The 15,544-nt window shown below is 39.2% G+C and overlaps 1 protein-coding gene across 2 annotated transcripts in view; it reads right to left on the reverse strand.

Moving 5' to 3' along the window:
- Nucleotides 1–15,544, reverse strand: part of plxna1b (plexin A1b) — a 141,746-nt gene that overhangs the window by 27,551 nt on the left and 98,651 nt on the right. For both annotated transcript variants that reach the window (XM_084425103.1, XM_084425102.1), the window contains exons 13-20: nt 12,033–12,184; nt 10,081–10,201; nt 9,724–9,860; nt 7,262–7,429; nt 5,746–5,839; nt 4,206–4,439; nt 2,382–2,525; nt 765–999 (exon numbers count right to left, since the gene is read on the reverse strand). In XM_084425103.1, coding sequence (XP_084281229.1) covers nt 765–999; nt 2,382–2,525; nt 4,206–4,439; nt 5,746–5,839; nt 7,262–7,429; nt 9,724–9,860; nt 10,081–10,201; nt 12,033–12,184 — 1,285 coding nt within the window. The remainder of the gene's footprint in view (nt 1–764; nt 1,000–2,381; nt 2,526–4,205; nt 4,440–5,745; nt 5,840–7,261; nt 7,430–9,723; nt 9,861–10,080; nt 10,202–12,032; nt 12,185–15,544) is intronic.

Raw genomic sequence — 15,544 nt, forward strand, 5'->3', positions numbered from 1 at the left:
AGCTCAATAAAAGAGTGAAATTGCGCAAAAGATAGAAAGCACAAAGAAAACACAAAAGAAAGAGTAAAAGTATCAAAAAGTATGAAAAAGCATAAAAAAGCGTGAAAAAACACGAAAGAGTGAAAACGTGAAAGTATGAAAGCACAAAAGAAAGTGTGAAAGAAAGAAAGAGCAAAAGAAAGCATGAAAAATGAGAGCAAAGAAAGAAAGAAAGAGCAAAAGGACAAAGAAAGAAAGTGAAAAAAGCAAAAAAAGTATGAAAAAGTGTAAAAGCTGGAAAGAAAGCAGGAATGAGTGAGGGAGCGAAAGAATGAGTGAAGGCATGAAAGGAAAAGTGATTGAAAGACAGCATTAAGGCGAGACACTACAGGTGAATAGGGTAAAATGTTTAACTAGCAGATATCACCATGAAACTTTCCCAGTTGATTACCTACATTAAGATGAGAACAAAAATGTATTACAAGTTTTCTGTAATTTAATGTTTAAATATGCAAATTAGGCCATATCTAATTAAATATGCGCTAATTTACAATCTACAGACGCGAACAGACAAAGTATAATAAAATAAAGACCTAAATGTGTATTTCGGACTTTTTTTCACCACAAGTCTGAAAGAAGACATGTTATTGAAGACAAATATACAAAAATCTCTAAATTGACCAGTAAAAAACCCCGGTGTTTTTGCCTGCCGTGTCTCGCCTTAAAAAGCATGACAGAAAGTATGAAAGAAAGAGCAAAAGAGAGAAAGAAAGAGAGTGTTTTACCCTCTTTGCACTCCAGGGCGACTCTGGACTCCAGGTTGTGCATCTGCAGCTGCAGTCGCTTGAGCGTTCGATCCGCGTCGCGGGATTTGCGCTTGTAGGCGATGAGGATGATGATGATGACGAGCAGAAGAAGGCCTCCTCCTCCCCCGATCCCGATGATGGCGGGAAGAGTCAGCAAGCTGTCGGAGTAGATCTGCAGGGTTCCTGGAGAGTAGCGGAAACCTCCGGCCAGGATCTGCGCAACACACACACACACACACAAACAGTGAGCACGTCACACGATGACTGACAGGTGCCAAAGTGGTCAGTGCATGGAAAACAGGAATTTTCTTTTTCTTATGTAAGAATAATATGGTTTGATAAAATGTCCTTTACAAGTCCGGAAAGAGTAGTTACTGAAACTAAACAGCAAAACATGAGCTCATGAACATATGACTGTCCAACACAGCTCCTCATTTCATATGCAAAAAGCTCAGCCAATCAAGACAGATGTCATTTACATATGAAAGAGTAGCCTGTTTTAAGTCAGCATGAAACATAAGTTGCATTATTCTTTACTATTGTGATGTTTATGAAAGAGCTTCTGGAACAAGAACAAATGTGGGCGGGGCTTGATTGTGTCTGTGGGGAATTGATTGGATGGTTGTGGTTTGCTATTGGCTGATCTCGTGTGAGTGACAGGTTATAGCCCCGCCCTCGTCATCAGAGAAGAGAAGAGATCCTGCAAGAGGAACTTATTCTCATTCAAGATTATGAGAAACATGAATTTAAAACAATAATGCTGTGCACCGATAAATCATTTATGATAAACACTGCAATATTCCATTCAAAACAAGAACTGTCAAGTGTGATTTCATGGTGACTTTAATTGTAAATTTCAGAGAGAAAACGGTCATGAAAAACTAAACTATGACTGTTTTTGGTGCAAGAAACCGAGACTATCATTATAAGTAGACTAAAATATAGAACAAAATGAGCTCCTAAAACATTTGTGATTACGTTTGATCCCACAATCCCATTGTGAACGCACCTCACAACACCACATTAATCCTCATTGCTCGAATAAAGCTGCATCTTAGAGGGTGTTATTAATGTAGATCACACTTTAGCCGGGTTTAAGGGGCTAATGGGGTCAGACAGGCTAGCGTGAAGTTTTATACTGAGTAAACTGAGCTAAACGGGGGTGTCTCGCTGTCACAGCTTCCATATGGGTCGAGGACAAACATGTGGGTCAAACGCGCCGGCGTTCTCCCTTCAGACTCGTCTCGCACAGAAAGAGAGCAGACAGCTTGGGAAAAAACATCGGTGCAATGTTTTAATAATCCTGCCTTCACGCTCATGTTCAGCAAATAAAGACTGCTATTTAAAGATGAAAATGACCATGTAAATACAGATCTGCTTCTCAGATTCTTTGCAAACTCAGCGTAAATAAACACAACGAAACCCCCCGAGAGCAACGACAGAAACTGCCATCAGTAATCTGATGCTGAGAAACACGGACTGAGACGCAGGAGAAAAGAGATGAATGAGAGGAAGAGCCACAAATGAGACGGCGTGATAGTCGTGGGAAAGAGCAGAAGAAGAGAAGGGAGTCACACACTGCGCTGACACACTTACGGTCACTTTATGCTGGCCGGTGAGATCTGGCCATTCACACAGCAGCTGCGTCTCTGACACGGTCAACACACACGCTTTGTCACTGATCAGAACGGTGTAGTTCAGCCTGTAGTTCCCAGGAGCCGAAGGAATCAGATTCCTGCCCTGAAACACAACACAAACAGCTTGATTTTGATCATATTGTACATCATCATACAGAACATCATCCAAAAATACTCTACCAGTGTTTCCAAATCCTCAAAGATGAAGCACGAGAGATTTTTAGGTTAAAACTACACTCTTATCCCAGTTTATTGTTCATTGACTGCTATTATTATGCCATTTATTAGTTTATCTTCCCCAAAAGTGTAAACATTGAGCTTCCCATTAACCATCTAAACATTGAGTGTCCGCTCAGACCCGTCAATCTCTTTTCTGCTCGGCCTATAGCGAGAGTTTAAGGTGTGGCTAATGTAGCAGGGGGCGTGGCTAAAATAAAATATTAAATAAAAAACTTAAAATAATTAAAAATGTTGCCTGGCATAAAATAAGTTAAAGTCACAGTCCTAAAATTACTAAAACTAAAACTGAACTAAAGATAAATTAAAGATACATTTTAAAAATAAATGAAAATGACCAAACCATAAATTAAAAAGCTAATACTACAATAGTATATAAACAACACTAAAATAACACTGATGTGAACCAGGATGGTTAAATTCCTCATGATTTCCATACGTCTGTGCATATGATGCATTCGCTCAACACACACTGCCTCTCTCCGTCCAAGGGGTTTATGGGACGGCAAAACCCGGAGGCAGAAGCATGCATTAATATTTACATGCTTCATTTAGAGACGTGTGATACTGAAGGGCTCCATTTAACATGTAGACTCAACTCATGTTGCATATTACCCAGAAGGTTTTGCATGTGAAATTGAATTGCGCAGATAATCCGATGCATGTAATTTTTCTGAAATTGTTTAACGCGGTGCATGAAGTGAGAGACAGGACCAAAACACCACCGCACCAGCATTTCAATGGACTAGATAGTTAAAGTAAAAAAGGAGAGGCGTTTCCTATGCGAAACCTGCTGGCTTAATGGCATTGGTGTGATTGTGAATGGTTTCCAGGGTGTTGCTATGCAGTTTCAGGGTCTGTAGAGTTGAAACTGTAGAGAAGAATTTTTCTTACACAAACTCATGGCTTCGCTTCTTCAGAAGGTCTTTATTAACGGAGCTGCGTCGAGCACTTTATCATGGATAGATGCACTTTTATCATGGAAAGATGCACTTTTATGAGAGATAGATGCACTTTTATGATGGATAGATGCACTTTTATGATGGATAGATGCACTTTTATGATGGATAGATGCACTTTTATGATGGATAGATGCACTTTTATGATGGATAGATGCACTTTTATCATGGAAAGATGCACTTTTATGAGAGATAGATGGACTTTTATGATGGATAGATGCACTTTTATGAGAGATAGATGCACTTTTATGATGGATAGATGCACTTTTATGAGAGATAGATGCACTTTTATGATGGAAAGATGCACTTATATGATGGATAGATGCACTTTTATGATGGATAGATGCACTTTTATGATGGAAAGATGCACTTATATGATGGATAGATGCACTTTTATGATGGAGAGATGCACTTTTATGATATATTTTTTAATATAACTCTGTATTCATCTGAAAGAAGAATGTCATATACACCTAGGATGACTTGAGGGTGAGTAAATCATGGGCTAATTTTCATTTTTGGGTGAACTATCCCTGTAAGTCAAAAATAAAGAAATACAGCATAAGTGCAATGAGATCGCGCAGTACCTTCAGTATGAGAGGAGAACCGGGTTTGAGCTCCTGCATGGACGGGCCGAAGGGTTCAAACACAGGATCGGGATAGAAACTGAAGGTCTCGTTCACCACCAGGAGCGTCTGAACGTTATCCATGATGAATCCGATCTCATCCGGCCCGCTTCCCACCTCTGAGAAACCTCTTTCAGAACCGGCCACGGACGGCACCAGACACACCATCACAGTGTTATTCAGCACAGTACAGTTCTGTGTGTGTGTGTGTGAGAGAGAGAGAGAGAGAGAGAGAGAGAGAGAGAGAGAGAGATTACAATATGCATAAATATTAAGAGCAACCCCAACTCACAAGAAACACCCAATGCCTTCAAAAGTAATAAGATCATCCATATGCTTGTAATAAGCTAAATCAATCAATATTGTTGCTTGCAACATGTTTGAAAAAATAGCAACTACATTCTGCTCCAAATGTTATATATAGCCAATGCACTGCTTCTGTTACTTTCCAACAGTGAGAGAAGAGAGAGAGAGAGGGGGAGGGAGTGAGAGAGAGAGAGAGAGAGAGAGAGAGAGAGACAGACAGAGAGAGAGAGTGAGAGCGACAGAGAGAGAGAGAGAGCGAGAGAGAGAGAGACAGAGAGCGAGAGAGAGAGAGTGAGAGAGAGAGAGAGAGCGAGAGAAAGAGAGAGAGAGAGAGAGAGTGACACAGAGAGAGAGAGAGAGGGGGAGGGAGTGAGAGAGAGAGAGAGAGAGAGAGAGAGAGCGAGAGTGACAGAGAGAGACAGACAGAGAGAGTGAGAGCGAGAGTGACAGAGAGAGAGAGAGAGAGAGAGAGAGAGAGAGAGAGAGAGACAGACAGACAGACAGAGAGAGAGAGTGAGAGCGAGAGAGAGACAGACAGACAGAGAGAGAGAGTGAGAGCGAGAGAGAGAGTGACAGAGAGAGAGAGAGAGAGAGAGAGAGAGAGAGAGAGAGAGAGAGAGAGGGAGAGAGAGAGAGAGAGAGAGAGAGAGACACAGAGAGAGAGAGAGTGACACAGAGAGAGCGACACTAACGCTGGTTAAGCACACAGGAAAACAGCAGCGAGAGCCGTTCAGATGAGCAGGTCAAGGAGGAGGAAAGGTTACGTTCGCCCTGCGGGACTTTCTCTGGGCTTTATAGAGACATTTCATGTTCTATATCCCGTCATTTTAAAGGTTAAAGTGGGAAAAGGTGATTCAATGTCACACATACGCAAAGAAAAACATGTGCAGGCACACAGGGCTTCGGCTGAACACACTTGTTTTTCTGTTCCTGCAGCTTTACAGCTCAGAGGAGACTAGTCTATACAGTAAAGCTCAAAGTTTGGAGTCAGTAACATTTGGTGCAGTCATGCTTTAAAATGATTTTGGTGGGTCTTGAGATCGATTATTCTTGTCTAGGTGCGGTGGGTATAACAAAAGTTTGGGAACCCTTGCCATAGAGGGTTAGGAAGTAGAGAGAATAATGAACAGAATAATGAACAGCTACAGAGAGAATAAAGGGATGATCATCTGAATCTGTGTGTTCAGACACTTACGTTGACGGCACTGACGCTGCCGTACTTGGCTCTCATCTCCGGCTCTCTGACGGTGGCGAGGTTTGTGCCGGTGACCGTTAGCGGGGTTCCACCGCTGACAGAGAAAACAACAGAGTGAACTCAAGAACACATGATTCCTCTCAACCATCAGCTTACACAACATTTACATTTCCTCCGCCGCTTTAGCCGATGGAGACTCTGTCTGAAGGACATGCCAACACTGAGAGTGCGCAGAACTGCTGACGGACGGTGAAGTCTGTCATCTGGAACATGTCGTGCACTACCCTTCAAAACTCTGAGGTCAGTAAGATTGTTTTTTCTAAAATAAAGTTTTTTAATTAATTAAGTTGATCAAAAGTGATCGTTATAATGTTACAAAAGTTTTTTATTTTAAATAAACACTGTTCTTTTGAACTTTCTATTCATCAAATACTGAATTCAATTCATCCATTCATCAAATACTGAAAAAAAGTTTCCACAAAAATATGAATGTTTTCAACATTGATAATAATCATAAATGATTCTTGAGCAGCAATTCATCATATTAGAATGATTTCTGAAGGATCATGTGACACTGAAGACTGGAGTAATGGATATATTCAGCTTTAATATTTTGTTTTATTTTCATATTTTATTTTTGCAATATTTTACTACTTTTACTGAATTTATCAAATAAATGTTACGTTACGATACGTTACGTGAGCACGTGAAAGTCTGTATATTTTTATTTTTGTAAAGGTCCCTGGAGGGGCTCCGTAGAAGAGACTTCTTTCAGAACTGAACTGGATACAGAAACGTATCGACCCCAAACTTTTAAACAGCAGTGCATATTATGTTCATAATTTCAAAATATATATATATATTTTTTTTTAATGGATATGATTTTTAAATTTACATAGAAGCATATAAACATCCATTTTAAGCCAGTATAACTAGTCAGGACACTGTTAACAATATCACATTTATTAAATATGTAATGAGTGAAACACATCATCTCTGTGAAGATGAAACAGCTGTTATTTGTGTGTGTGAATGGAGTGTCGAAAAATAATTTTCACAATTTCAGGTACAAAAACTAACCAGGGTCTCTCTCTCTCTCTCTCTCTCTCTCTCTCTCTACATGTCTGTCTCTCTCTCTCTCTCTCTCTCTCTCTCTCTCTCTCTCTCTCTCCTCACGCTGGAGCATTAACCTGTTTAACATGTCTCTCTCTCTCTCTCTCTCTCCTCACGCTGGAGCATTAACCTGTTTAACATGTCTCTCTCTCTTTCTCACTCTCTCTCTCCCCTCACGCTGGAGCATTAACCTGTTTAACATGTCTGTCTCTCGTTCCCTCTCTCTCTCTTCTTCGCGGTTCAGCGCTGGTCTGTTTGCAGCTTTTCTCTGTCATCAGTTTGATGAAGTGACGTTCCTCAAAGCTCCAGAGACTCACGCTACAGCAGCCGCGATCTCATCTAACCCCTGACTCAAGCCTAAAGGAACAGGTTCAGTGTGTGTGAGTGAGCGAACGAGACGCACCTGGCGATGCTCCAGTCGGGCTCGATCTTCAGGACGCTGGGATCATCCGTGTAGTTGAACTTCACCTCTGGGTTTCTGAGCTCGGCTGCGTTTATGTCCACCATCACCGGGGTCCCTCCTGAACCCAACCCTGCCGGAGTCACACACACGATCTCCCGGGCGCTCCGCCTGTCAAACACACACACCAGCAAACTCAACATCTCCTTCTGTTAAAGGACTTTCATTTTTGTATGAGTTTTTTCGTATTCGTCTTTCGTTGGCTCTGAATTGTAAAAACCCCACACATCTCAAAAAGCTTTCTACGGATGCGAAAAACACAGAAAATCGAACCCGATCCGAATTTTTTCATGACGGATGAAAGTTTCAGAGGCAGTGTGTAAACGTGATTGACAACGTGAAGTTGTATTCATTTTTTAACGGACTCAATGTGTAAATGACCTTTACACACTTTACACACCAATCAGTTTCTTTTCTTGTTTGCTATTACATGATTTGATTGTATTGGCAAACCCAGAGAGAGAACTGATTGTGAAGCGGATCACGTGTGCGCGAGCGCAGGGTGTGTGACACACACTTTCATCAGGTTGCATCAGGTTTGGGGGTTCAAAGATCACAGATTCACGGCTCCGAACATGACGGACTTTAATCTGATCAAACGAACACATGTGCGTCTGACGGCACGTTTAGTCATGTGACAGATAAGAGGAGGATGAGATTCAGTCTGAAGGTTTGTTCCCATGTTTGATCAGTGTCCTCCACGTGTGTGTGTGTGTGTGTGTGTGTGTGTGTGAAGCTGCGGTGTTGCCTAGGCAACCGTGTTCACAACACGCACTGGTGAAACCTGCTGAGTTCTGGATGTATTTTGACAAGACTGTCGTCACATGATTGGCTCCGACAACACAAACCCATCAATCGTTTCTGAAGACGGCTAAAAGAAATCAGTCACTTCTGCCAGTTCCTGTCTCATGACAATGATATTTTACACTTACTGCATAATACATTTTCCCTGAGACAATAAAGTCATAAAAAATGACATACATTAACCCATGTTTCACCCCTACGATAAAGTACTATGACGGCACGATCATATAGAGATGCTATCAGATGGCAAAGAGAAGATTTGAGGTGAAATTTCACACCAAAATCAATAAATAATAATAAAAAATGAAAATGAAAAATAAATTTTTTTATTTAAATAGTATTCCAATAAATTCAATCAAAAACCATGGACGTTATTTTAGTTCTGTTTATATGCTATTATAGTATGTGTTAATATTTTGAATAAGCTGTTGCTGTTATTTTATATTTTAAGTTTTCATTTTAATTTTGGTTTAGGATTTAATAATTTTATCATGTGCTTTTGTAATTTTTTTTTATATTTATTTTTACTTCAGTTTTAATTATTTTAGTACTTCAACTTCTAACATTTATATTTGATTTAATTTCAGCTTTACTTTGATTTAAAAATAATTTCTAATAGTTTTAGTCAACAATAATACATACTAAATTATAACTGAGCAATGTAGTAAATATTGTGTTAATTTATTTCATCACAAAATGATCCCACCACTGAGGGCCGCATCTGAAAGCGTCAAATCCAACCGGTTAAAGCTTAAATGTGACCCTGGACCACAAAACCAGTCACATGGGTCACAATTTAGAAATTGAGATGTATACATCACATGAAAGCTGAATAAATAAGCTTTCAATTGATGTGTGGTTTGTTATGATAGGACAATATTTGTCCGAGACACAACTATTGAAAATCTGGAATCTGAGGGTGCAAAAAAATCGAAACATTGAGAAAGTTTAAAGTCGTTCATTTATGTTCAGGATTATGCCGCATTCACTCACAAAAATAAATGTTTTATATATTTACGGTAGGAAATTTAATAAATATCTTCATGGAACATGATCTTTACTTAATATCCTCATGATTTTTGGCATAAAAGAAAAATCGATCATTTTGACCCATACAATGTATTGTTGGCTATTGCCGCAAATATACCCGTGCGACTCGAGACTGGTGACGTGATCCAGGGTCACAATAAGGCCGGCGACACACTGGCTGCGTGGAGTTTTCTATGTCTCTGCACACCAGAAGCGTGTCTGACGAGGCGCTGTTGCTGATAGGTGACATATGAAAAGCCTCATTGGTGATATATTCGACATATGGGGAGAGAGTTGTGGAAGGCCTATACTTCATGTTAAACATAAATATATAGCAGCAAAGACAACGTCAGCAGTGTTGACGGCAAAATAGGCTACAAAATATTTAGTTCTGTATTGACAGGTGCAATATTTGAAAATCGATAATATTTTTTTTTTATTACATTTATATCTGCATTTATGTCAAAACCTAGAGACTTTCAAACATCAAAATGTCATTTATTAATATGTATTCGTGTCAAAATGACATCTTTTCCTATTAAGATATATAAGAGATAAGAGATGAGCAGTACCTCTGGAAGCGGCAGGTGTTGAGTCCGATCTTGATGGAGACGGCGCTGCCCGCGTTCAGATGACTGCCGTGGATCGTGATCCTCGTTCCTCCAGAGATCGGCCCGTACGACGGCAGCACACGCGTGAAGTACGGCGACTGGACAGGAGAAGATATGAAATATAATCACTTCAGCTGGAAAAAAACTTTTGAATATCATACATTCAGTTTAAAACACAAGACTAGAGAAGCCGTCCTCGTCCGGTCTTATGTGTCACCCTGAAACTCAAAAATCTGAAAAATGATCCGCACACGAATATAGGCCAAAAAGCTCACAGGACTTTATTGTCCAGAGGCCACAAATAAAGTGAAAACTCACCACAAACGTGAAGGCTTTAGGAGACACGGCCCTGTACTCCGGCAGACAGTCTCGCACACACACTTCCACCTGAGCTTCCTGCACACGGTAACCTGTGGCATCGGCCAAACGACACACAATCCTGCAGAGAGAGAGAGAGAGAGAGAGAGAGAGAGAGAGAGAGAGAGAGGAGGGTCTTAGACGGGTCTGGACCATAGACTGTAAAAAATATGTGCGTAGTGTCTGTGACGTCACGCATAGTGTTTCTGAAGAGCATTTCTGAAGCCCAAAGTGGGCGGAGCCAGCCATCGCCATCTTGGCTGCGCGTCACTCCCGGATAAACGAAAATTGGCAGAGGCGGATTAGCGGAGGTGACGTGACGCTAACAGACAGCAGACAAACGGCTAGTAGTGACATCAGCGGCAATCCACCTGTCACTCAAGTGGCCACGCCCTTAATTATGCAGAACTTAATATAATTTAATCGGATGAGTTATAAACAAATTCACCCTCCTCACAGTCGTCATGAAGGGCAAAATTAGCTATAAAGACCAAAACCACTTTTTGCACCAGACTGTGTTTTCAGCTGTAAAGTTGGGCATTTTAACATGGGGGTTTATGGGATTGAGTCTCTTCTGCAGCCGGTCTCTAGTGGCCAGTCGATGAACTGCAGTTTAAGTCTCTTCAGTGTTGGTTTCAAGAGAGAGACTGGAAGGTTGCTGTTTGGTCTGGACGCATGGCCGCTGGCTTAAAACGTTCAAAACAATGATTGAGCGTCCGAACACGAGACAGAGGGGTTACAGGCGCTACATGAACACACACCACTGTAATGAGACGCAGTAAAACCCTCACTGGACTGGAAAACGGCTCTCTGTGATTAATGGGATGGACAGCGAATCCTCCCATCATGCCCTGGGGCGGCTCGTGAGTTATTAACCGCCCTGCGTCTGTGTCGAGCATTTCTAGTGTGGATGGGAGAAGAGTTTCTGTGTTTGTAATGAAACCCTGATGCTTGTTTAGCTCCAGGAAACTGTAAAGTCATTGTGACTCTGTTTCAGCAACAGGACTGGAAACAGTTGAAAAGCCAGGAAAGTGAGAGACGCTGATCTACAGTGATGGGTATGGAGGCTTGTTTCTGCTGCAGAATAAAACATTTTAATTTAAAAAACTAAAATCAACAGTTTTAAATGCTGCAAGTGTATAAAAAAGTGTATATAAGCATGCACAATTAAATATCAAATAACAGACGATCTATGAGCAAAATCAACTGATACTGCTAAATTCAATTACAAAAAAATCTCTTATATCAGCAGATAACCGATACATGTTTCAATACATTGTTCATCAGTGACAATGGTGATGATCTACTGTTGCTTTGGTTACCGTCAAACAATGTTTAATTGTTTCATTGCTTTTCAATGAGTGATACGAGTTAAAGATGAACGGATATTAAAATCCTGACCTACAAGGCCCGTTCACACCAAGAGCGACAACTGTAACGATATACACTGCCGCTCGGGATCAGTACGATTTTTAATGTTTTTAAAAGAAGTCTATTCTGCTCACCAAGGCTGCATTTATTTGATAGATAAAAAAAAAAAAGTTATTTTTTATATAAATTTTATTTTATAATTATTGTTTTTAAAATTTAATTTATTCCTGTGATCAAAGCTGAATTTTCAGCATCATTACTCCAGTCTTCAGTGTCACATGATCCTTCAGAAATCATTCTAACATGATGATTGATTCAATCAAAATCAATCAATCAGAGCAGAGCAGCTCTCCGAGAGGCGGGGTTTAGAGAGACCGAATCTTCAAACGAAGCGTTTCAGACACTGAGAGAAAAGAGCTGATGCTGCAGTGGAGATTATGAGGAAATTAAAGTGTTTTTGACCTTTGATTGCATGTAAACCTGTTGTAGGAGACTCTTTAAACTGAATTAACACAGAAACTGTGTCAGTATGAGAGACTCACTGCTCAGCGCTGACGTATTCCTCCTCGATGGGCGTACAGGCCACTTTCCCGATCCGCACGCCGTTCTGGATGTCTTTGAACTGAAGGCCCAGATTCTCCCCGGTGATGGTCAGTCTGGTTCCGCCCTGCCGTGGACCGGTCTCAGGAAACAACTGGACCAGGACAGATCAACAGAAGAACGTCAATGAACTATTCCTTAAAAAGTCATCAGGGCTGTGTTTCCCGTATAACTGTGTAACTCGCTGCTTCACTACTATAGTACGACACATCGTTGAAGAAATCAACTAGCTCGTCACGACTGTTTCCCCAAACCATACTGTCGCAAAGTGGTCGTTCAACCACGTTGGTTAATGATGTCACGCAGGTGTTGGAGTAATAACTACTGTTAATGAATCTGTTTGAGATCCAATTAACACTAGATGTTTTGCTATAGATTACAGACAAGCATCTGAGGAATATTTCTCATGTTTCTCAGTTATTTTGCTTTATTTCCAGATTCAATCATAGACTCGTTCTTACACAGTAGAGCACGTTCACACTCTTCAAAAACGACACTTTAAACCTCTTTACAAACTAAATGAAATTTGTATGTATTCTAAATAACAGATATAGATTGCACTGAATGTCAGCTTGCTTGTTTGGCTCAAGATAAGTGTAAGAATTGAGAAATTAGGAAATGCCGGACAGTCTGGTTGAAGAGCGACCAGACCCTGAGAGGACAAAGGACCCCTCTGGAAATTACCATTTCAACTCGTCATTTGAGAGGCAAAGTCTCACCTCAGAACACACATCTCTCCCCCTCTTCCCCTCTTCCCCCACCCTCGCTTTCTCATGCTGAGACCACATGTAGATCACCCAAAAATCCATATGGTTTAATGTTAACAATTATCATCCAGTTTTATACATGTTTGGTATCATTTAAAATGTCTCAGTGCGATTGGTACAAATGTCTCATTTCCAAATAAGTAAAGCAAAAGCTAATAAGGTTTTTAAGAGTTTAGGGATAACTGGCACACAAAGGAAGGTGGTCTCTAGACAAATGGTCTCCTACCCCCCCAAAAGGTGTAACTTCTGAATGCAAATTTCCATTGTTAAAAGATGTTTCCAAGTGAAAGAGGGCCTGACTATATAATGAAATGCAGGAGGGGATCCGGGGCCTTTTTGCAACTCAAGTTGGCCCTTGATGCTAAGAGTAACTCTTACTTAAGAGTAATCATGTATCTTAATGTTGGGTCGGGGTCTTCTGTTACTCAGATGAGCCCATGATGTTGAAGGACCTCAAAGAATTCAGCATCATGTATTCCCTAATGTTGGGTTCGCATCTCTTCTCTCTATTCCAGAGCATTTGATGTTTTGTATCGATTATCTTTGAATTGATTATGAAATCGGCATGATACATTTACCTGACATCATAAATTGTTACATTTGATTATTCTAACCGACTTTGGCATTATTTTCATTAAAGAGTTAAAAGGAATAGTCAAACATTCGCTCACATTTATTGATGCACAGATATCATTAAAACCTTTTCATTTGTGGAGTCAGATGAAATAACGAGAGAATACATATTCAAATGTGTTGCATTTAATCAAAAAATACTTTGCCTCGAGAAAAGGACAGTAACACGTGAAGACCTTCTGCTGGTCGGTGGCCGGCTTTGGGCCGATCGAGCGCGAGCTTACATAAGGATTTATTGAGTCCGCATGTCATGCAGACAAGAAGCTGCTTCCAACCACAGGTCGAGATCCGTCGCTCCAAACACACAACTCTGCGATGCTGTTTGCGAATGTTCGTTGGAACGATGGTTTCGGGAAACATCGACTCGTTGAATTACACAGATAACGATGGAACTTGCGACCATAGTTGGCTAACGATGCTTTTGGGAAACACACCAGATCAGAAGTTCATCAGCGGCTGCTGATATCTCCAGCCAAACCAGTGCAGAACACAAACACACACTCACGCGGCGAGCGAAACGAGAAGCACACAGTAATTGGTTTCAGAGGGACTGCTTTAATTTGACATTCACACATTTCTACAGATACACGGATGAAGATACGAAAGCGCAGCCGGAGAGAGTAAAGCAGAAGAGCAGAGAATAGGTGTACATCTTCTGAACAGATGGCTCTCAAAGCGCCTATGGTGCGCTAATAATCCATGTGATAAATTCATTCTTCTCCAAATTAAATTAACACCTAATCTAATAAGTAAAAGACGACGGCGCCGCCACACAGATAGAGCGAGCGCATGAGAAATCGAATGACGAGAACAAAGGAGGAGTTTAATTAACACGAGGGGATGTAAATTTAGTAAGTAGACGTTCTAAAAGTTAATATTCCTCTGGCAGGAGGATTCAGAAGTCGACAAGAGACAGAGAGAGGGAGAACATCGAGAACGGAGTGAAGAAAAGAGGAAGAGAACTGTCCCAATACTTTATTAAGTTTACTGTTTTTTTTTAAATGTAAATAAAATATTATTTTGAATAATATTAATAGCAATTAAAATTATTATTATTATGTTTGTTATTAATCAAAATAACATTTTATTTCCATAATAAAAACTTTTTAAATTAATAATCATGATTGTTTCAGTAATACTATTGTACTGTAAATTAAAAATGTGTATAATTACTCAATAATAATAATAACAATAATAATACTTATTTAAATAATAATATAATAATGTTTTGCTTTTCATTTAAATAAAATATTATTTTGAACAATAACATAAAAAAATCAATAACAATAATAATTATTGTTATTATTAAACAAAATAACATTTTATTATTTACATTTATAAACCCCCCCCCCCCCCCAAAAGATATATATATATATATATATATATATATTAAATTATTGCAATTCTATTTGCACTGTAAATAAAATGTGTATAACTAATCATTAATAATAACAGTAATAATGCTTTGATTTGAATAATAATAATAATAATAATAATAATGCAATGGTAATCTTTATTGATTTTTTAAAATGTAAATAAGATATTATTTTGAATAATAATACTAAGAAATCAATGACAATATTAATAATTATTATTGTTTTTATTTAATCAAAATAATATTTTATTAATTACATTTATAAAATAAAAAAAATTAATCAAACATTATAATTGCAATAATACTTTTGTACTGTAAAGTAAAAATGTGTTTAATCATTAATGATAACACTAATAATACTTTTATTTAGAGAATAACTGAAAAATTATAATACTAGCATTTAATACTTTCTTTGCTTTCAAACATTAAAACAAAGCTTTTATTTTATTGGAAACCGCAGGGAGACCATAAAACTCCTCTGCTGATGACAGATTAATAATCAAGTCTCCTTACAAATTGTAATGCTTTAGTGATCTAAAGTTTGAAAGCAAAGAAAGTAAGATATAAAGAAGGAGCATTTAATGGTACAGTATCCCTGCATTGAATAAATGTACAGTAGTCAACATTTGAAGTGGACCAAAACCTTTCATCAAAGTTATGAATTTTGAACAACCCGTTC

Source organism: Rutilus rutilus, assembly GCF_951802725.1.
Source record: "Rutilus rutilus genome assembly, chromosome: 12".
Taxonomy (NCBI): Eukaryota; Metazoa; Chordata; class Actinopteri; order Cypriniformes; family Leuciscidae; genus Rutilus; species Rutilus rutilus.